Source organism: Cervus elaphus, chromosome 26 (genome assembly GCF_910594005.1).
Source record: "Cervus elaphus chromosome 26, mCerEla1.1, whole genome shotgun sequence".
Lineage (NCBI taxonomy): Eukaryota > Metazoa > Chordata > Mammalia > Artiodactyla > Cervidae > Cervus > Cervus elaphus.
Window position 1 is genome coordinate 29,525,670 of NC_057840.1, and position 23,388 is coordinate 29,549,057.

The following is a 23,388-nucleotide window of genomic DNA, read 5'->3' on the forward strand; positions in this document are numbered from 1 at the left end:
ATTCTATACAACTTATTAAACAGATTTAATTTTTATATATTAAAGTATTTATTATACAGAAAATGAGATGCAAATGGTAAAGACAATAAAATTTCTGAGACAAATTAGTTGCATGAATCTCATCAAAACTAAAAGTAAAGAAACTACTTACACTATGATCCTTTCCATTTTTATAGTAGCTTTTGTCAAAATGTTTTTATCACTTATTTATCAGTAACCTCCAGTATTACTGAGATTAATATTCTTTTGCTCAGTTTCCAATCTATCCTTTTACAATTTATTATCAATAAAATATCCTTTAAAATCTTCTCCATAAATCATGGCGACTAAAGGTATGTGCTTTCTGATCACTGCTGGTCAGAGCGCAGAATTCATGTATTTAAACTTTTCCTCTCAGTTTCATAGGAAAAAAGTGCCAGAGAGACTTTCACCCATTTAAAAAAAAAAAAAGACTTTTTCAAATTAAAAAAAAAAACAATGAATATTCTGCTATTACGTATTTATTTATCAAAGTAGGAACTTACAGTATCACAAATCACATTTCATAAAATAAAAATAAGAATCTTTTTGAGGAGAACTAATACAGTACCATTTATTTTAGACATTTGTACATTAATATTCAAACACATATAAATTCCTTTAGGATTGCTGTTATTTGTGCTTTAAATTCTGGTACTATTAGATATTAATAATATTAAGTAAGAACTATGTTATTATACATTTGTAATACCGTAAGTAAATCTGTGTATGCTGCACTGTATTTCTGTACAATTCCCAAATATCCATGATAAACTGACAGTCAAGTGCTTAAAATTATTCATCTTTAATGAAAAAGATGGGGTTATTCTAGAAACATGTTTGACCTATCACTTAAGGGAAAAAACATTGCTCAAACATATTTGACATTAAGCATGTTAGTTAACCTTTGGCCCTACCTTTAAGGCAGAGATAACATTTGCCTTGCACGCAAGGTGGGGGAATTTGTATGTAGAAGCCTTTGAAAACTGTAAAGTATTTTATAAATGCATGTAGTATTTATTATAATTTCACCTGTTTTCCCAGTTGCCGAGCACAGATTGGACAAGGTTCTGGATTAATACCTCCTGATGTTTTGTCCTGAGACTGTCCAAAAAAGAAGAAATAAAACATGTATTAGTTATATTTTAAAAGCTGACACATGTTTTACAACTCATTTATAAAATAAACATTGGCAATTGAAATTAAAATAATCTAATAATTGAGATGACCTAATAATTCATATATTACCTAATACTATCAATCCTGAGATGTACAAATAACATTTATTTAAGGAGTGAACAAAAAATTGGACACAATTTTTAATACCACTTGTGAAAGTTGTCATATTACTACACTTATGATTATTTGTGATTATTATAGAAGGCAAAATAAAAAGCAAAATATTGATACAATTTAGTTAAATTCTCAAATTTTACTTTCATGCTAGATTTTTTTTTTAATAAAGAAATAGGTATTCCGCGTATCCAGTTGGCATGGGATCACAGACAAGGGAAGAGGTGGCATTTATTCACGTAATTCTTTATTAATGCTGATTTCTTCTCAGGACCTTTTCTCTAACTTCACTAAGCAGAAATACTATTGATTTGAGAGCTATCTATGCCCAGAAATCATGTCAAAATATAGTAGCTTTTCAAAAATCTCCTTAAAAACTGGAACATTTCCAAAACAAAGTCATCAAAATGAACAAATTTTAAAACTGAGGACAACAACATAAAGGAAAGTAAATTAGACTCATAGATTACTAAACTGTTCTTGATTACCCTTTTATAAGCAGGAAAAAAAAAGTAAATTGTGCATGGATTCAGCAGTTCTAATGGTTAAAACAACTCCATTAACTGTAATGTAAGTGTGCAGGCATTTATAACAGTTGAACTGAGTTATCCTTTCCCTTTTTAATTAATGATTTATTTCAGGTAACATGTAACAAACCACTTAAAACCTTGGTGGCTAAAAAAACATCTATTTCTCCTGATTCTACCAGTCACCTGGGTAATTTTGGGATGGGCTGATTTGCCTCGGGCTGGCCCCACACTCATGTCTAGCAGTTGGTAAGAGCTGGTCTGGGGAGAGGGCTAAGTTGAGGTATTTGCTCCTCAAGAATGGAACCTGGGCTTCTTCACTTAGTCTGAGAGTCCAAAATCACAACACAACTGGAGGAATGTCACAGTGCATTACTGTTGCTTAGTCCCTAGGTTGTGTTTCTTTTGCAACGCCATGGGCTGTAGCCCGCCAGGCTCCTCTGCCCGTGGGATTTGGAGTGGGTTGCCATTTCCTTCTCTAGTGGATCTTCCTGACCCAGGGAATGAACCTGTCTCGCCAGCACTGGTAGGTGGATCCTGTACCACTGAGCTACCTGGGAAGTCCCCAAAGTGCGTAGACTTTTCAAATCTCTGCTCTGACACAAGACCAAAAGCAAGTCATCTGGCTGAGCCCAGAGTCAGCATGGGAGTGGAGTAACTAAGAGCATGCACACAGAAGAAGGCATTACTATCTTATCTTATAAACAATCTACCGTTTGTCTTCTCTTCTAATTTGCTTAACTTAAGAATTAGCATTTTTTCCATAAAGGGCCTGGTAGTAAATATTTTAGGCTTTGTGGGCCATGTGATCTCTACCCCAACAACTCAACTCTGCTATTACATAGCGCAAAAGCAGCTGCATGCAATACTTAATGAATGACAATAGCTGTGTTTCAGTAAATCTTTAAAATTTACAAAAACTGGTGATGGGTTGGATTTGTCCTATGTGTAGTAATTTATGGATTCCTTATTTTCCTTCATTTATAAACTAAATATTTTTCTCTGTTTTTAGTCAAATGGGTTTTCCCACATAGATTGTATCTTTGGGATTTTAACCTTTTAAAAAATAATTCAACATATAGAGGATATCTACTTATTCTATAACTAAAAAATGATTAACTGTCTCTTAATTTTGACTCTCATATTAAGTACAGAAATCTTATATTTTAAAAACTCATGTCCAGAAATATTAATATTTTTTCCCCCATGTTACTTTAATATATCTGGCATTTTTGCATGAGATTGACTTATTAATTCATTTAATCCTCAAGAAGGTCCTACAAGAGTATTACTATTTTCATTTTACAGATGGGACAAAGAGAAGAAAGTAACTTGAAAAACAGTCCTATATCTAGAAAATAGTGGCTGCATGATCAAGCTTGCTCTGTCTAGGTCAAAAGTCTACCTTCTGCATGACCATGCTATTTTACCGATAATGAATGTTTTTCATTTTGTCATTACTGAATTTAATGATATTCACTCAAATGTTATTTTGCACCAGTTTTTCAGGACCAATTGTAGTCCACTCTTTGCTTCATTTTTCCTATCCAAAAATCTACTACTACATGTTTCTCTGATAAGTTACTGTGTTGACTCTCACATTTATGTTTGCCAGAAAGCTGAATTACCTTCATCAATGTCTGATATAGTACTTTGCTTACTACTCAGAAAATATGCTGTGAATTACATTAAATAATTTATTGCCAAGTCCTCTGATTTAGTAGGTTTCCAAGCACACTTCGCAATTCCAATAACAAATTAAAAAAAAATCTGTGTATGCATTAATAGAGGCAGGTGTATGTATTATACAGTGCAATCTTCGCCCAGAGGTATGCTGTAATACGATCAGTATTCAAGGTTTCAAACTAGTCTATTTACATTGTGCTATGCTATATACTTGGAGAAGGAAACGGCAACCCACTCCAGTATTCTTGCCTGGAGAATCCCATGGACAGAGGAGCCTGGCGGGCTACAGTCCACGGGGTCGCAAAGAGTTGGACACGACTGAGTGACTTCACTTTCTATGCTATATACTGCATACCTTTTACATTATCTGTATAACATATTTTCTATAGACATCATCTTCTTTTCTGATCTGCACAGGTACTGCAGATATAGCTACTGTTCTGACATAAAACTAACACAAACAAAAGAATGATTAAAAAAACACCTATAAGCATTAATTATGGGACTAAGAGATTAAATAAAAGGAGTCAATAAAGTGGTTTATTGATAGTGCGATATGGGAAAAAGTAACATCTTTTAAAAACAGTACCTTTTCCAAGTTAGTTAGGTAAAGAAGCTGCCCAAGCTTTTTCTGCAGCTGGGATGTAGCAACAGCTTTATCATTTAGCAGTTTTATACGATTCTGTTCTACCTAAAAAGCAAAATAAAACATCTTTATGCTAAGATGGTAACATTATACTAAACATATTCAATTTTTCTATTTTAATTCTTCTTTAAAATGTTTAAGAAACATATTTACGTGTGAAAACTCAAATGTGCAAAATGGATACTAGATAATATATTTTTAAAAATACATATATTTTGCTGTATAGAAGAAAAATTCAATGTAGAATTCTTTTAGATAAAAACTTCCCTATATACCTGAAGTAGGATAAGTCAACCAAAGACTTTTTGTATGACTTTTCAGTAATAGTACATTCATGGAGCAAGGAAAAATAAAATGATATTCTACTTTGGTCATACAAATAAAGCGATTTTAAGAAATCCAGAGAAGAATCGGCTTCCCTCCTCTCTGTGGTGCTCCCTCAGTAGAATACAGTAAACAGAAGAAAAGTATAAAAACAAGAGGAACCTGTTTTGGAAAAGGTTATTGAGAATTTTGTTTTAAAAACGAAGTGAAATTGTATACAATGAACATTTCTAAGTTTTTCTATATTACAGTTCCTAAGCTTTACAGAAAAAAAGATTTAAAAGATTTAAGGAACAAAAACAAATAATAAAGAAAGTTATATTTTTAATAGGAAGAAAGGTTGGTGGAATTATTTTTTAAATTCTGAGATACAAAGAGGGATTTAACAGGTCAATATCTGTTCATCATTTAGCAAAGGAAAACAGGGCAAGGTAGGTTCTTGGCCACTCTTTGGGGAAGACTTTTCTAGTTCTGGAAAAGCTGGGGTAACAGGACACATGTCTAAAAACTGATCAAGAATATCTTTTGGTTTTTGCATACAGAAAATGCTCAAGAACAGATGAATATGCAATATGAAGAGAAACACATAAATGTGCAAATGTATCAAATCAGTGATGCTAAGCACATGATAGGTATGAAATTGCTCATCTTTGACCGACAGAAACAAAACACCACTGGGCTCAAACTAAGAGTAGTCAGGAAACAGTTATTGAAAACATCACCGTCCTGATCCCTTCTGTGCACCTCAGATCTTTGTGACTATCTATCTGCTGTGTGCCCTTTTCTGTGATTCACGTGCCGACTACCTCGTGTGGTTCAATGATGTGAAGAACTGGCGGGCTGGGCTTTGGCTCCCGAGGATCACGGACCCTTAGTCGTTCTGTAGCCATTGCAAGTTCATCAACAGCAGACACACGATTCCTCAGAGCCATCCAATATTCATGAAGCAACTGACGGAACAGAAAAGACAGACAGTCGTAAAGCACATAATTAAAATTGGGTAAAATCACTTAGAATCTTCAGTGAGGTCTTAAGACATAAATAGTTTTTTCATTAGGGTCTAAGGTGCAAGCCATCTTGGGCCATTTTTGGAATGAAGTGTGACTGGATAATCTTCACAGGACACTAGAGTATATCTCGCTTCTTCAGAATCTGAGGAACAGCACACCCCAAGATTTCTTGGTAGGATCAAAGATTTTTAGAGCTCAATACTAGACTGGTGGAATCTCTGCTTTATTTTCTAAAAGAAACACTTTTTATTATAAAATATTTCACATTCTCAACTTTAATATGTATATAGGATACTGAAAATATTAAAATACACAACTGAGTCCACATCATCCAAATTAGGAAAGAGAATAATGTCAGTTCCTTAGAAAGCCTGTGTTCTTTCTCAACTGCCTTGCTCTCTTGCCTCACACCTTCTTCCTTTAACGCCCAACAATGGGGTAACCACTATTCTGAACTGGACTTATTATTCTGTACTTGTCACTGGAGTTATATTAATCTACACATACTTAATAACCTGGCTATATAAGTTTCTGAAATTTGTAAAAATGGTTACCAATCATTATAAAATTTTTGATATGATGTCTCCAGTAACACTGTGCTTTAAGTTAGATCCGGATGTGTGTAGCAGTAGCTCATTCATTTACACGCGTCTATAAGGGTGTAGTCTGCAATGTCACAGAGAAAAAAATGCACAAAGATCTAGGTGAAACGCGTGATAAGCATTCCTCTGACACAGAATATGTGGCTAAAGTGAGCTCAAGGGAAGACTGTAGGGGCAAGTGAACACTGTATATAGTACTGTCTTCTTCCATGACCTGCTATGATTAACGGTGTTAATATGCTTTTGCTTTTAGAAGAGTAATGTGAAGAGAAAAAAATTACCACAACACTTTGGCCTCTACAGAAGTATCATTCCCTAAACTACCAAATGCATGAACTGATAGACAACTTAGCTTCTATTTCTTGAGAGAAATTTTTATCCTACTTTAAAAGGAAGAACTTTAGATTAAATAAATAAAAGATATAAAATGGAATTATAACGGCATAAATAAAAAAAGCTAATTCTTTTATTTCCTCCCCCATTTTACTTGCAAAGTAGGACAAGGGATTAACAAATCTACAATAAAAAGAATTCCAGTAGTCATGTATGGATTTGAGACTTGGAGCATAAAGATAAAGAAAGCTGAGTGCTGAAGAATCGATGCTTTTGAACTGTGGTGTTGGAGAAGACTCTTGAGAGTCCCTTGGACTGCAAGGAGATCAAACCAGTCAATCCTAAAGGAAATCAGTCCTGAATATTCATTGGAAGGACTGATGCTGAAGCTGAAACTCCAATACTTTGGCCACCTGATGCGAAGAACTGACTCATTAGAAAACACCCTGATGCCGTGAAAGATTGAAGGCAGGAGGAGACGGGGACAACAGAGGATGAGACAGTTGGATGGCATCACTAACTCGATGGACATGAGTTTGAGCAAACTCCGGGAGTTGGTGATGGACAGGGAAGCCCGGCGTAGGGCAGTCCATAGGGTTACAAAGAGTCAGACACAACTGGGTGACTGAACTGAATTGATATAAAGGAAAATTCAAAATTAATAAATTCTGGAATCTCAAGTACAGAATTTGATGAAATTATTAAAGTATGAATATGAAGGGTCCCTTTGTGCATTATTCATTGTAATGGTTTCTAGTCTTGTATGTTGAGAACTATTTACTAAGTTCACTGTTCAAGGTTGCTGTTTGGTTGTTATTTACAGAACAAAAGCAAAACAAAACAAAAAAGGAAACAAGTCATACTCTGATTTCAAAGAATAGCAGTGTAAGGTCAAGCTAAAACAAGAATAACATACTTTCAAGGCTAAATAGAAGGTTTCATATAAATTTCATTTTAGTTATTATTTTTCATAATTTAATAAATAGAAATTGCTTATTTCTTCAGTATATTTATTATTAATTAGCACAATCATTACATTTCATGGAAAGATAAATTATGACACTTCAACTTGCTAAAGCAGATTTTTAAAAATTGAAGAGAGAAAAAGGAAAATAGCAATTAAAATTAATGTAAAGGTGGAGAATTTTTAATATAGGAAGGAAGATTTAAATTACTGTTACCTTATATTCCTTCTTCCAAGCTTCAAAGAGATCCATTGAATAACTTCCCTCATCAATGAATTCCACATCAAATCTGTGTGATTTTGCAAATGACAGTAGAGCTTTCATAGATCGCTCTGTCTCACTTATTGCCCATAGACCACGATTGGTGGTAGTTATTCGGTCATCCACCAGTCCCTCTTCATCTTCTATCATCTCCTCAAATATTGCAGTCTGGCCTTTGACTCTGAAGGTGTTTGAGAAGAAAACCACAATAACTACTGTCAGTGGGTAACAAGTACCATAAAAATGGTATTGGCAGAATCAACAGGAAAGCAAGGTCAAAAACAAATATTTCATCAACAACTTTCAATGTCATATCTATAAGATCATGCTAGCAAGCCTTTGGAAAACCACAGCAGCCTTGAGGCATCATTCATTTGACCAGAGTTCTTTTAAGAGCAATCTGGCATAGTAAAAAGTGGTTATAAATTCCAGGCTAAAATCTTACTCTGAGAATTCAAATACAAAACACAAAGTACCACCACTATCAACCACAATGAAAAAGGCCACAGGTTGACCGGAAAGTGCACTGGTTTCTTTTTTTCTTATTTTTGAGGCAATGAGAACTTAGCCTTTTCTCAATTTCCATGTTTGTAAAATCAGGATAATTTTGCTAATGTCATATTTATACGTGTCTTCAGTTTACAAATGAGGATCCTCAGGCTGAGAGAAGGCCCCTATGCACATTAGTGAGCAGGGATCTGAGTTCAAATCTGTTGGACTGGACAGTCTGTGTCCTCCCTTCAAGAACACATACTACTATTAACACAGACATGAACATTTAGAGGGTAAACTTCAGCAAAGAGGAAACTGAGCATGATACATGGTCAAAAGCTAATTATAAATTGATTGAAAAAGAGAGAAAAAAAAATTACTTTGAGGAAAATATAACCCTATACATTAAAGTACCAAGTCTTAGGGCATCCCTAGTGGTGCGGCGGCTAAGACTAAGCTCCCAATGCAGAGGGCCCAGGTTCGATCCCTGGTCAGGGAACTAAGTCCCACATGCCATAGTAAAAAGATCCTGTCTGTTACAATTAAGACCCAGTGCAGCCAAGTAAGTAAATAAATAAAAATAAATATTAAAAAAAAAAAACCAAGTCTTGTAAAATGTTTCATTTTAATCTATCTGAGAACTTACGTGTGAGAAAATAGTTTCGACTCATACTCTGTGAACAATTCATCAGCCTTACAAAAGACACAGCTGGAAAAGAAGAAATCATGAGAGAAAGAGTCACAGACACATCCGGCAATCAGGTAATCTCTAAAAGAGGCTGAGTATTTTATACTTCATATTTTCGTTACAACAAATATGCCATTTTAGAAAAAAAAAAAAAAATAGTCCTTTGCTATGTGGTCTTAGAGAGGTTTTTATTTTTTAAGCTAGATTAACAACACGTCTCTATTTCTACCTGAATTCAAATGAAAACAAGTCTTATGTGAGCCGCTGTTTCTTCTCTCAGAAGAAATCTAGCTCAAAGGAATGACGTCATCTGCCAGGTGATTTCTGCTATTACCCACCAGTTGAGAGGAAGTCTGACTGGTCGGAGATGGCAGATTGTTGCAGACTCAATAACATGCCGAGATGGAGGTCCCTCCAGGTTTTTTACAGCCTCTCTCACTTGCTTCTGGAACTTACTGAGCTCTTCCATATGTGTTGTCAGTAAGAACTGAAGTCCTCGGCAGTCATGGAACCTGATTCCCACCACCAGCACCACACACAACAAAGAAAAGAACAGTAGGTTAATTTCTTGAAAATTCAAAAAGTGGCTGGCAGTGTGTTAAAGAAATTGCAACGTTTTACCAAGTCACACCTGGGTGAGTTTATATTAGGCCTGTACGCAACTGATATCTGCTAGTAAACAAAGAATAACAACACTGGGTAGTCCACTATAAAACATAACAAAACGTCTGATAGTTGCTGGCCTCTGAACCAAAAAACAGTAAGCAAAACCTATGTCTCTGTCTCTGATGTCTCTGAAAGATCAGAATTGTCACATTGTTTTCTTTTTAACTCTGACTGATGCCCCCTGGCATTGATGCTCTTCGTGGAGAGGTGGTGACTGCAGGATGAGACGACAAGACAGAAAAGTGAGAAGAAAGAATAAAAGTGGCCAACAGTTATTTTCCATATTACCAGGAACTTGTACATATACACATGTATTTTTATTAACCATTAACTAAATGCAAGCCACTTTGCCGAGCACTTCTCCTGTTAACCTCAATAGACATCACAGTCCCCGCAATGTAGATAAAACTTAATGAATTAAAGCAATTTAAAGTTAGAAAGCTATGTGGCAGAACTAAGAGTTAAATTTAAAAGCTCTTAAACAATCTGATAAACTACAAATGAAACAGGTTAAGACAAAAAATTTATGGATGTGTGTGTATGCATTTCTGAAAGGAAAAACAAAGCCTAGAATAATAAGAAATTAAAAAGTAAAAAAATATAAATGGGAATTGTTTGCTTTTTAGGTTAAGACTATACCTGATCTGCCTCTTTTTTTTTTCATTTATTTTTATTAGTTGGAGGCTAATTACTTTACAATATTGTAGTGATTTTTGCCATACATTGACATGAATCAGCCATGGATTTACATGTGTTCCCCATCCCGAGACCTGCCTCTTGAGAAACCTGTATGCAGCTCGGGAAGCAACAGTTAGAACTGGACATGGAACAACAGACTGGTTCCAAATAGGAAAAGGAGTACGTCAAGGCTGTATATTGTCACCCTGCTTATTTAACTTATATGCAGAGAACATCATGAGAAACGCTGGGCTGGAAGAGCACAAGATGGAATCAAGATTGCTGGGAGAAATATCAATCACCTCAGATATGCAGATGACACCACTCTTACGGCAGAAAGTGAAGAAGAACTAAAGAGCCTCTTGATGAAAGTGAAAGAGGAGAGTGAAAATGTTGGCTTAAAGCTCAACATTCAGAAAACTAAGATCATGGCAGCCAGTCCCATCACTTCATGGCAAATAGATGGGGAAACAGTGGAAACAGTGGCTGACTTTATATTTTTGGGCTCCAAAATCACTGCAGATGGTGACTGCAGCCATGAAATTAAAAGATGCTTACTCCTTGGAAGAAAAGTTATGACCAACCTAGATAGTATATTAAAAAGCAGAAACATTATTGTCAACAAAGGCCCATCTAGTCAACACTATGGTATTTCCAGTAGTCACGTATGGATGTGAGAGTTGGACTATAAAGAAAGCTGAGCGCCCAAGAATTGATGCTTTTGAACTGTGGTGTTGGAGAAGATTCTTGAGAGTCCCCTGGACTGCAAGGACATCCAACCAGTCCATCCTAAAGGAGATCAGTCCTGGGTGTTCATTGGAGGGACTGATGTTGAAGCGAAACTCCAATACTTTGGCCACCTGATATGAAGAGCTGACTCATTTGAAAAGACCCTGATGCTGGGAAAGATTAAGGGCAGGAGGAGAAGGGGACGACAGAGGATGAGGTGGTTGGATGGCATCACCGACTCAATGGACATGGGTTTGGGTGGACTCCGGGAGTTGGTGATGGTCAGGGAGGCTTGGCGTGCTGCGGTTCATGGGGTCGCAAAGAGTCAGACACAACTGAGACAATGAACTGACTGATATCCTTCTTCCTAAAATCCATATACCATTCTCCAAATTGTTCATAAGAGACTACTCTCCTTCCTAAAAGGCTTTCCCAATATTTCACATTAGTCTGTTTCTTTCTGTTCATGGAGTTTATTAATAACATTATTCATTTTTGTACTTTGTTGCTGTTAGCTGCTAAGTCATATATGACTCTTCTGTGACCCCATGGACGGTAGCCCACTAGGATCCTCTGTCCATGGGATGTCCCGGTCAAGAATACTGGAGTGGGCTGCTGTTTCCTCCTCAGGAGATCTTCCTGACCAGGGGTCAAACCCAGATCTCCGGCACTGGTATGCTGTGCTTAGTTGCTCAGTCGTGTCAGACTCTGTGACCCCATGAACCATAGCCCACCAGGCCCCTCTGTCCCTGGGATTCTCCAGGCAAGAATACTGGAGTGAGTTGCCATGCTCTCCTCCAGGGGATCTTCCCAACCCAGGGATCAAACCCAGGTCTCCTGCACTGCAGGCGGATTCTTTACCATCTGAGCCACCTGGAAAGTCCCAGTACTTTGTTTACACATGCTCATATTTCTCAAATTACTTATAACTCTTGTCTTCTCATTAAACTAACTTTTAGAAGGTAAGAATTAGGTTATATCCCCTTTTAAAAAACATGTATAATAGACAGAATAACTGCTCAGTATTTCTAAAAAAAATTACATAGAGATACTTAAAATTAGGTTAGTCTTCAATGAAGAGCAAAGATAATAATAGATGGTAACTCTTAAACACTGTACTAATGGTAGGTAGCATTGTAAGTAAGCACTTTTTTCTAATCTTAACAACAATGCTTTGTGGGTTTATAGATGAAGAAACCAAGGCAGAGAGAGCTTATATAACTCTCCCAAGAACACAGAGATAACGGGTGGAGTTGAGGTATGAACATAGGCAGTCTGACTCAAGAACCTACTTGTATTCTTAATCACCAAGCTAAACAGCCTTCCTTAAGGATTACTAACAAGCAAACAGGAGTACTTTGGTTTCTGAGATAAAAATTTCATTAAAAAACAGAGCAACTGTGTTAAGATGATGTCTGAATACATATAATCTAAAACAATGTTAACTTTAAAAATGCATTTTCTTACTTTTTATTTATGTCTAGTGCTTTTAAAATTCATGTTTGATGATAAATTATACATTTAATGTTTCCTATTGGTCCTTTTATAGCCATGAGACCTCAAAATATTTAATAGAGGATATATTCTAATATGGAGATTTACAACTTCTAAAAGTAGTTTCTGCATGATTTGAGAAAAACAAATTCAAGACATATAAAAATATGTTTATCAGCTGATTCCACAATGCTGGCAGAACACATTAGGACATAGCTTTAACACGAGATAAAACATTGTGACATAAAGAACAACTTATTGGGAACGGTGATTCTGGGCTTAACAGGAAAAAAGGAGTGCACTCAAAAGCAGTTAGTATTTGCCAAGAGAACATGCTGATCATAGCAGACACCCTCTTCCAACAACACAAGAGAAGACTCTACACATGGACATGACCAGATGGTCAACAGCAAAATCAGATTGATTATATTCTTTGTAGCCAAACATGGAGAAGCTCTATACAGTCAGCAAAAACAAGACGGGGAGTGGACTGTGGCTCAGATCATAAACTCCTTATTGCCAAATTCAGACTTAAATTCAAGAAAGTAGGGAAAACACTAGATCATTCAGGTATAACCTAAATCAAATTCCTTACGATTATACAGTGGAAGTGAGAAATAGATTTAAGGGATTAGATCTGATAGACCTTGCCTGATGAACTATGGACGGAGATTCACGACACTGTACAGGAGACAGGAATCAAGACCATCCACAAGAAAAAGAAATGCAAAAAGCAAAATGGCTGTCTGAGGAGGCCTTATAAATAGCTGTGAAAAGAAGAGAAGCCAAAAGCAAAGGAGAAAAGGAAAGATACATCCATTTGAATGCAGAGTTCCAAAGAATAGCAAGGAGAGATAAGAAAGCCTTCCTCAGTGACCAAGGGAAAGAAATAGATGAAAACAATATAATGGGAAAGACTAGAGATCTCGTCAAGAAAATCAGAGATACCAAGGGAACATTTCATGCAAAGATGGGCTCAATAAAGGATAGAAATGGTATGGACCCAACAGAAGCAAAAGATAGTAAGAGGTGGCAAGAATACACAGAACTGTACAAAAAAGATCTTCACGACCCACATAATCACGATGGTGTGATCACTCACCTCGAGCCATACATCCTGGAATGTGAAGTCAAGTGGGCCTTAGGAAGCATTGCTATGAACAAAGCTAGTGGAGGTGATGGAATTCCAGTTGACCTATTTCAAATCCTGAAAGATGATGCTGTGAAAGTGCTGCACATAATATGCCAGCAAATTTGGAAAACTCAGTAGTGGCCACAGGACTGGAAAAGGCCAGCTTTCATTCCAATCCCAAAGAAAGGCAATGCCAAAGAATGTTCAAACTACCTCACAATTGTACTCATCTCACATGCTAGGAAAGTAATGCTCAAAATTCTCCAAGCCAAACTTCAACAGCATGTGAACCGTGAACTTCCAGTTGTTCAAGCTGGATTTAGAAAAGGCAGAGGAACCAGAGATCAAACTGCCAACATCTGTAGCATCATCGAAAAAGCAAGAGAGTTCCAGAAGGACATCTATTTCTGCTTTATTGACTATGCCAAAGCCTTTGACTATGTGGATCACAGCAAACTCGAAAATTCTGAAAAAGATGGGCATACCAGACCACCTGACCTGCCTCTTGAGAAATCTGTATGCAGGTCAGGAAACAACAGTTAGAACTGGACATGGAACAATAGACTGGTTCCAAATAGGAGAAGGAGTACGTCAAGGCTGTATATTGTCACCCTGCTTACTTAACTTATACACAGAGTACATCATGAGACATGCTGGACTGGATGCACAGGCTGGAATCAAGGTTGCCGGGAGAAATAATAACGTCAGATATGCAGATGACACCACCCTTTTGGCAGAAAGGGAAGAAGAACTAAAGAGCCTCTTGATGAAAGAGGAGAGTGAAAAAGTTGGCTTAAAACTCAACATTCAGAAAACTAAGACCATGGCATCTGGTCCCATCACTTCATGGCAAACAGATGGGTAAACAGTGGAAACAGTGTCAGACTTTATTTTTTGGGCTCCAAAATCATTGCAGATGGTGACTGCATCCACAAAATTAAAAGATGCTTGCTCCTTGGAAGAAAAGCTATGACCAACCTAGACAGCATATTAAAAAGCAGAGACATTACTTTGCCAACAAAGGTCCATCTAGTCAAGGCTATGGTTTCTCCAGTAGTCATGTATGGATGTGAGAGGTGGACTATAAAGAAAGTTGAGCGTCAAAGAATTGATGCTTTTGAACTGTGGTGTTGGAGAAGACTCTTGAGAGTCACTTGGGCTCCAAGGAGATCCAACCAGTCCATCCTAAAGGAGATCAGTCCTGGGTGTTCATTGGAAGGACTGATGTTGAAGCTGAAATCCAATACTTTGGCCACCTGATACAAAGAGCTGACTCATTTGAAAAGACCCTGATGCTGGGAAAGATTGAAGGTGGGAGGAGAAGGGGATGACATAGGATGAGATGGTTGGATGGCACCACCCACTCAATGGTCTTGAGTTCGGGTAAACTCCGGGAGTTGGTGATGGACAGGAGGCCAGGTGTGCTGCAGTCCATGGGGTTGCAGAGTCGGACACGATTGAGCGAATGAACTGAACTGAATACTGCATATACTTTAGAAATGAGAAGTCTATCAGGTTCTGTATGATGAAAAAAATGATTATACTAAGGTACATCCAAGTTAATAATGACACATGGAAAATGGAGCATATCTTTTTAGGGTGTTAGCAGACATTTGGCAAAGTTTTTAGAGGAGCAAATGAAAATGCTTTAAATATTTAAAAGACATTCTTACACTGAATTTTTCACTGAAAACCAGCTTTAATGCCAAGGCTGACCTCCTACTGGGGTGTGATCTGAGAGGCTGAGGTCCTACCACCCAGAATCCAGTTCTGCCACAACACCTAAGTTCCCCACACTAGGCAAACTCCCTTTGGGTTAAACCACTGGAGGTACTTTTGACAGAGTATATCTGTTCTTTGGAAAGAATTATTCACCATTCATACATCAAGAGCAATAATCCAATATCTTTATCTTAAAGAATGGTAAGCGTTGATGAGAAGAAAGACGGGAAGACAAAGACTCTACAATATAAAACTGCTCACTGTGGCACTATGAACTTAGCTCTTAGGGAATGAATCACATAGGGAAATGGGAATGGCTTACCCCAAGGGCAAAAATCTCCAAAACAGAGCCTATTTCAAAACTCTGCTTCAACTTGGTTTTAAGCAACTTTATCCAACCAAGATACAAAAGAATACTTCAAGTGGATTAAAAAAAAAGAAAAAAATGCACTAAAAACCAAGACATTTAAAAATGACTAATATACAGGAAAAAAGGTTTATCTTTTAGATTTATACCTCATATTTTGATTTGAAATATACACTTAACAAAATATAAAATTCAGACGTTCATAACCACAGTGTGTTATGATCTTTAACTGTAACTCTTAATACCAAATGATCTGAATATTTGGGATGACTACTAATATAATTGTCCTGTTTTGTGCTACTTTCTTACTTCTCTGACATAGAGAGCTTGCCAGTTTGTTGCTTGTAGTTGCTGGTTATTTCATTTCGCACTCTTTGAGCAAGTTCCTCTTCAATACCAAATTCTATTGCTCTGTGTATCACATTCAGCCACCAAGGAGAATTAGAATGAATCTGTAACCAAGATAATAAATATCTTTTCAGTAATCACTATATTCTATCACTGGAAAGGGTTCTGTGAAAAGTTAAAAGGAACAATAAATGCCACTCTCAGGAAAATTACAACAGTAGTAGGCAGACAAATAGACATGTTGGCTATACAATGAATGAATGAATATATAATTAAATAGAACACCTATTTCATGATTACTCTAAATGAATGAGAATTTATTGTACATACACGTATAACAAAGCTGTGCTAAAAAAAAAAAATTTTAAATTCAGTATTCACTCTATATATCTGAAAAGGTTTCTTGCTCAGCATAATAAAGACTTCATGCTTATCCTCAACAGAATGAGATTCTACTCAATGAATAATCTATGGTAATTAATGAAATTATATGCCTAATACTAAATAATTAATGAATTAGGAAGAATAACATGTGGTGTAACTGATTAAAATCAAAGACAAAAAGTGTATTTTGTGTAGCCTCCCCTTTAAACTATGCTATTGACTTCATGAAAGAGAAATTTTAGAAATGACAAATGGCACATATTTCATAAGAAAAATAGTTATAGTTCTAATATTCCAAACCTTGAAAGATTTTGGAAGCATGCACATCTAAGATCAAAAGAAGGTTGTAGAAGTCTACTTTCTTCAAAAGACAATTTGGGTTATATACTAAGGGTAGAGGAAACCGCATTATACCTTAAAAGAAACCAAAGAGAATAACCTCAAAATAGGTGATTTATCTCTGTATCTGTTCATTCAATCAATAAACACCGCTAACAGCAAATAAACTTTTATTGTGGCCCAAGTACTATATGGGCTTCCATTGTGGCTCAGCTGGTAAAGAATCTGCCTGCAATGCGGGAGACGTGGGTTCGATCCCTGGGTTGGGAAGATTCCTTGGAGAAGGGAAAGGCTACCTACTCCAGTATTCTGGCCTGGAGAATTCCATGGACTATATAGTCCATGGGGTCGCAAAGAGTCGGACACGACTGAGCAACTTTCACTTCACTATACTAGGTGCTAAGAATTCCAAGATGATACGAAAGTTCAAGTTTCTCCCCAGATCAGAACACAAACCAAAATGGTGTTGCTGTTCAGTGTCCCAGTTGTGTCCGACTCTTTGAGACCATATGGACTGCAGCAGGCCAGGCCTCCCTATCCCTCACCATCTCCTGGAGTTTGCCCAAGTTCACGTTCATTGCATCGGTGATGCCGTCCAGCCATCTCATCCTCTGACACCCTCTTCTCCTTCTGCCCTCAATCTTTCCCAGAAGCAGGGACTTTTCCAATGAGTTGTCTGTTCACATCAGATGACCAAAATACTGGAGCTTCAGCTTCAGCATCAGTCCTTCCAGTGAATATTCAGGGTTGATCTCACTTAAGATTGGTTTATCTCCTTGCTGTCCAAGGGACTTTGAGAAGTCTTCTCCAGGACCACAGCTGGAATCTTTGGTGTTCTGCTTTCTTTACGGTCCAGCTCTCACAACCATACGTGACCACTGGGAAGACCAGAGCCTTGACTACATGGGCCTTTGTTGGCAGGGTAATGTCTCTGCTTTTCAACACACTGTCTACGTTTGTCATCCCTTTCCTGCCAAGAGGCATTCATCTTTGATTTCATGGCTGCAGTTACCAGCCACAGTAATTCTGAAGCCCAAGAAGAGAAAATCTGTCACTGCTTCCACCTTCTCCCCCTCTATTTGCCATGAAGTAATGGGGCTGGATGCCATGACCTTAGTTTTTTACTATTTAGTCTTAAGCTGACTCTTTCACTCTCCTCCTTCACCCTCATCAAGATGCTCTTTAGTTCATTGCTTTCTGCCATTAGAGTGGTATCATCTGCATATCTGAGGTTGTTGAGGTTTCTCCTGCCCATCTTGATTCCAGCTTGTAACTCATCCAGCCTGGCATTTCTCATGATGTGCTCAGCATACAGATTAAAGAAACAGGTGACAGCAGACAGCCCTGTCATACTCCTTTCTCAATCTTGAACCAATCAGTTCTTCCACACAAGGTTCTAACTGTTGCTTCTTGATCTGCACACAGGTTTCTCAGGACAGGTAAGGTGGTCTGGTATGCCCATTTCTCTAAGAGCGTTCCACAGTTTGTCATGATCCACACAATTAAAGGCTTTAGTGTAGTTGATGAAACAGAGATAGATGTTTTTCTGAAATTCCCTCGCTTTCTATAAAGTCCAGCGAATGTTGGCAATTTGATCTCTAGTTTCTCTTCCTTTTTGAAACCCAGCTGGACATCTGGAAGTTCTTGGTTCGCTTAACGCTGAAGCCTAGTATGCAAGATTTTAAGCATGACCATACTAGCTTGAGAGATGAGTGCAACTGTTTAATGGTTAGCACATTCTTTGGTAGTACCCTTCTTGGGAATTGGGATGAGGACTGACCTTTTCCAGTCCTGTGGCCACTGCTGGGTCTTCCAGATTTTCCGGCATAATGAATGCAAATCCTTGATGGCATCATCCTTTAGGGATCTGAATAGTTCTGTGGGAATTTCATTGCATCCACTAACTTTATTAATAGCAGTGCTTCTTAAGTCCCACTTGACTTCGCACTCCCAAAAGTCTTCGCACCACCAAAATGTTATGTGAAGACAAATGTAAGTACGGAAAATTATATACATACCTTTCTCTGGAGATCACGGATAGTCTGCTGCACAGGCAACAAAGCCTGCTGGGCTTCTGCAACCTCTGTGTTACACTTGCTCATATAATGCTCTCGGAGTTGTTTGGCCTGTGTTGAAACAGGAAACAAGTATAAACTGTCACTCCAGGTCAAGAAAATAATCTAGTATGATGTTTCAAGAACAGTGTGCTTGTTTTATTTGTTTAAATCTATTTAATTTAAGCACTGAAGTCAAGTATACTGTAGAGAACATAAAAGCTATGCTAGAAGTTCCTAATATGTGTATTGAAGAGAATAACCTGGAGGACACCTTGACTTACATTTACATGCAAATCAAATAATATAAGAAATTCCAAGGATTAGCTCTCCAAATTTTTTTATTGTAGTTGGTAACTTTATGACATTAGTGAAATCGCTCAGTCATGTCTGACTCTTTGCGACCCCGTTGACTGTAGCCCACCAGGCTCCTCTGTCTATAGAATTCTCCAGGCAAGAATACTGGAGTGGGTTGCCATTTCCTTCTCCAGGGGATCTTCCTAACCCAGGGATCGAACCCAGGTCTCCTGCATTGCAGGCAGACGCTTTAACCTCTGAGCCACCAGGGAAGCCCTGCTCTCCAAATTTTTATCTAATTTTTTAATTAAAAAAAAAAGGGGAGGAGGAAGAGCGGTAACATTTTAAACTATAAGGCAAAGCAGGAATACATTTTAGAATTTCTTGTCTCATTCAGTTATTATAATTCCTTGGAATTATTTCAGTTTAGAACTAATACTTGAGAATATACACTAACACAGGTTTTGTGAACTGAACTGTGTTCCCTCAAAAGCTGTAGGATGAAGCTCTAACCCCCAATGTGACTATATTTACAGACAGGGTCTTTAAGAAAGTGATTGAGTAAATGCACATACATGTGATGATAAGGGTGGAGCCCTAATCCAATATGACTAGTGTCCTTAAAAGAAAAAGGAGAGATACCAGGGATGCAAGTGCACAGAGAAAACGCCATATGAGGACCCAGTGAGAAGGCAGCCATCTGCCAGCCAAAGGGAGAGTCTTTAGGAGCAACCAACCGTCATGACAACTTGCTATCAGACTTCTAGCCTTCCCTGATGATTAACGATGTTGAGCATCTTTTCATGTGCATGTTGGCCATCCGTATGTCTCTTTGAAATAATGTCTATTCCTATCCTCTGCCTGTTTTTTAATTGCCTGATAACAGGGTAATATCTAAATCCCTGATAAGACATCAGCATCTGAAGTATATAGACAACACATAAAACTCAATATCAAAAAAACAACCTAATTAAAAAATGGGCAGAAGACCTGAATAAACATTTTCCCAAAGAAGACATAGAGATGGCTAATAAGGCACATGAAAAGATGCTCAAAACCACTAATTATTAAAGAAATATAAATTACAACAGCAATGAGGTATCACCTCACACATGTCATGACTATATCAAAAAGTTTACAAATAACAAGTGTTGGGGATAACATGGAGAAAAAAGAACCCTTGCATACTGTTGGTAGGAATGTAAATTGGTATAGCTACTAAGGAAAACAGTATGGAGATTCCTCAAAAAACTAAATATAGCACATATGACTCAGCAATTCCACTCCTGAGTATACAGATGGAAAAACAATGAAAACACTAGTTCAAAAAGATACGTATACTCTGATGTTCAGAGCAGCACTAATTACAATTAACCAAGACATGATAAAACCCAAATGCCCATCAACAGAGATGAATGGATAAAGAAGCTGTTGTAAATATTTATAATGGAATATTATTCAGTTATAATCAAAGAAAGAAATTCTGCCATTTGCAGAAACATGGATGGATGCAGAATATCATGCTCAGTGAACAAGGCAGAAAAGAGAAACACAAATATTTTATCATATTACTTACACATGGAATTTAAAAAATAAAATGAATATATATGCAAAACAAACACAGACTCATTGATATAGAAAACAAACTACTACTGGTTACCACTGTGGAGATGAAAGGGGACAGGGCAAATCAGGGGGATGAGACACAAACTACTGCTACATATAAAACAGATGAGCAACAAGCATAGATTGTATAGTAAAGGGAATTATAGCCATTATCTTGCAATAACTTATAATGAAGCATAATCTATAAAAATACTGAATCATTATGCTGTATACTGTATCATAAATTAACTATAGTAGTAGTAGTGTTAGTTGTTCAGTTGTGTCCAACTCTTTGTAGCCCCATGGACTGTAGCCTTCCAGGTTCCTTAGCCCATGGAATTCTTCAGGCAAGAAGAGTGGAGTGGGTAGCCGTTCCCTTCTCCAGGGGATCTTCCCGACCCAGGACTGAATCCGGATGTCCTGCACTGTAGGCATACTCATTACCATCTGAGCCACCAAGGAAGCCCCATATCAAATCAACCGTACTTCAATTAAAAAAAAGGAGAGACTGTCCTTTCCCTACTGAATAAGAACGATATAAAAAAGATCTTCATGACCTAGATAATCACTATGGTGTGCTCACTCATCTAGAGCCAAACATCCTGGAATGTGAAGTCAAGTGGGCCTTAGGAAGCATCACTATGAACAAAGCTAGTGGAGGTGATGGAATTCCAGTTGACCTATTTCAAATCCTGAAAGATGATGCTGTCAAAGTGCTGCACTCAATATGCCAGCAAATTTGGAAAACTCAGCAGTGGCCACAGGACTGGAAAAGGTCAGTTTTTATTCCAGTCCCAAAGAAAGGCAATGCCAAAGAATTCTCAAACTACCGCACAACTGCACTCATCTCACACACTAGTAAAGTAATGCTCAAAATTTTTTAAGCCAAGCTTCAGCAATATGTGAACCATGAACTGCCAGATGTTCAAGCTGGATTTAGAAAAGGCAGAGGAATCAGAGATCAAATTGCCAACATCCACTGGATCACTGAAAAAGCAAGAGAGCTCCAGAAAAATATCTGCTCTATTGACTATACCAAAGCCTTTGACTGTGTGGATCACAATAAACTGCGGAAAATTCTGAAAGAGATGGAAATACCAGACCACAATCTGTATGCAGGTCAAGAAGCAACAGTTAGAACTGGACATGGAACAACAGACTGGTTCCAAATAGGAAAAGGAGTACGTCAAGGCTGTATATTGTCACCCTGCTCATTTAACTTAAATGCAGAGTACATCATGAGACATGCTGGACTGGATGAAGCACAAGCTGGAATCAAGATTGCCAGGAGAAATATCAATAACCTCAGATATGCAGATGACACCACCCTTATGGCAGAGAGTGAAGAGGAACTAAAAAGCCTCTTGATGAAAGTGAAAGAGGAGAGTGAAAAAGTTGGCTTAAAACTCAGCATTCAGAAAACTAAGATCATGGCATCCAGTCCCATCACTTCATGGCAAATAGATGGGTAAATAATGGAAACAGTGGCTGACTTTATTTTTGCAGGCTCCAAAATCACTGTGGATGGTGACTGCAGCCATGAAATTAAAAGACACTTACTCCTTGGAAGGAAAGTTATGACCAACCTAGACAGCATATTAAAAAGCAGACACATTACTTTGCCAACAAAGGTCCGTCTAGTCAAAGGTATGGTTTTTCCAGTAGTCATGTATAGGTATGAAAGTTAGACTATAAAGAAAGCTGAGTGCCGAAGAATTGATGCTTTTGAACTGTGGTGTTGGAGAAGACTCTTAAGAGTCCCTTGGACAGCAAGGAGATCCAACCAGTCCATCCTAAAGGAAATCCGTCCCGCTTATTCATTGGAAGGACTGATGCTGAAGCTGAAACTCCAGTACTTTGGCCACCTGATGCGAAGAACTGACTCATTGGAAAAGACCCCAATGCTGGGAAAGATTGAAGGCGGGAGGAGAAGGGGTCGACAGAGGATGAGATGTTGGATGGCATCAGCGACTCGATGGACATGAGTTTGAGTAAACTCCGGGAGCTGGTGATGGACAGGGAGGCCTGGTGTGCTGAAGTCCATGGGGTTGCAAAGAGTTGGACATGACTGAGCGACTGAACTGAACTGAATCTTGGTTCTTTTTTATAAATTAACTGACCATATGTGGGTAGGTTTATTTCTGGGTTCTCTCTGTTCTTTCCCATTGATCTATGTGTCTGCTTTTATATCAACACCATATTCTTTTAAATACTATAGTTTTATAATATAGCTTAAAATCAGGGTGCATAATGCCTGCAGCTTTGTTCTTCTTTTTCAAGATGACTTTGGCTATTCAGGATCTTTTCTAGCTCCACACAGATTTTTGGATTGTTTATTCTATTTCTGTGAAAAATACCACTAGAATTTTAATAGGAATTAAACTGAAACTGTATAGTGCCTTGGGCAGCATAAACATTTTAACAACAGTAATTCTTCCAGTCCATGAGTGTGAGAAATGAAACTTCTAATGTTTAAGTCACCTAGTCTGTATTTTGTTATGGGAGTCTTAGAAGATTAATACAAAAATGATTCAATAATTGGGCCCCTTTCAACTTCTCAAAACAAAAAGGATCACATTATTTGCAAGCAACAGAAACACTGAAAAATTTTATTCTTGTAAGTTTCCACTAGGAAACTTAGGGAAACTCACATTTGTCCATTTAACTGAAAGACTTAACTGACTCTGGAAACTATTTCATGAATGAAGAAAGGGGATGATCAGAGGCT

At 37.6% G+C, this 23,388-nt stretch overlaps 1 protein-coding gene across 4 annotated transcripts in view; it reads right to left on the reverse strand.

Annotated features, from left to right (window-relative positions):
* SHPRH (SNF2 histone linker PHD RING helicase) overlaps window positions 1-23,388 on the reverse strand; it is an 83,757-nt gene that overhangs the window by 21,734 nt on the left and 38,635 nt on the right. For all 4 annotated transcript variants that reach the window (XM_043888159.1, XM_043888160.1, XM_043888162.1 and 1 more), the window contains 8 exons: window positions 18,723-18,830; window positions 15,943-16,085; window positions 9,184-9,357; window positions 8,804-8,866; window positions 7,621-7,846; window positions 5,301-5,444; window positions 4,114-4,215; window positions 1,051-1,122 (listed from right to left, as the gene is read on the reverse strand). In XM_043888159.1, the coding sequence (XP_043744094.1) occupies window positions 1,051-1,122; window positions 4,114-4,215; window positions 5,301-5,444; window positions 7,621-7,846; window positions 8,804-8,866; window positions 9,184-9,357; window positions 15,943-16,085; window positions 18,723-18,830 (1,032 nt within the window). The remainder of the gene's footprint in view (window positions 1-1,050; window positions 1,123-4,113; window positions 4,216-5,300; window positions 5,445-7,620; window positions 7,847-8,803; window positions 8,867-9,183; window positions 9,358-15,942; window positions 16,086-18,722; window positions 18,831-23,388) is intronic.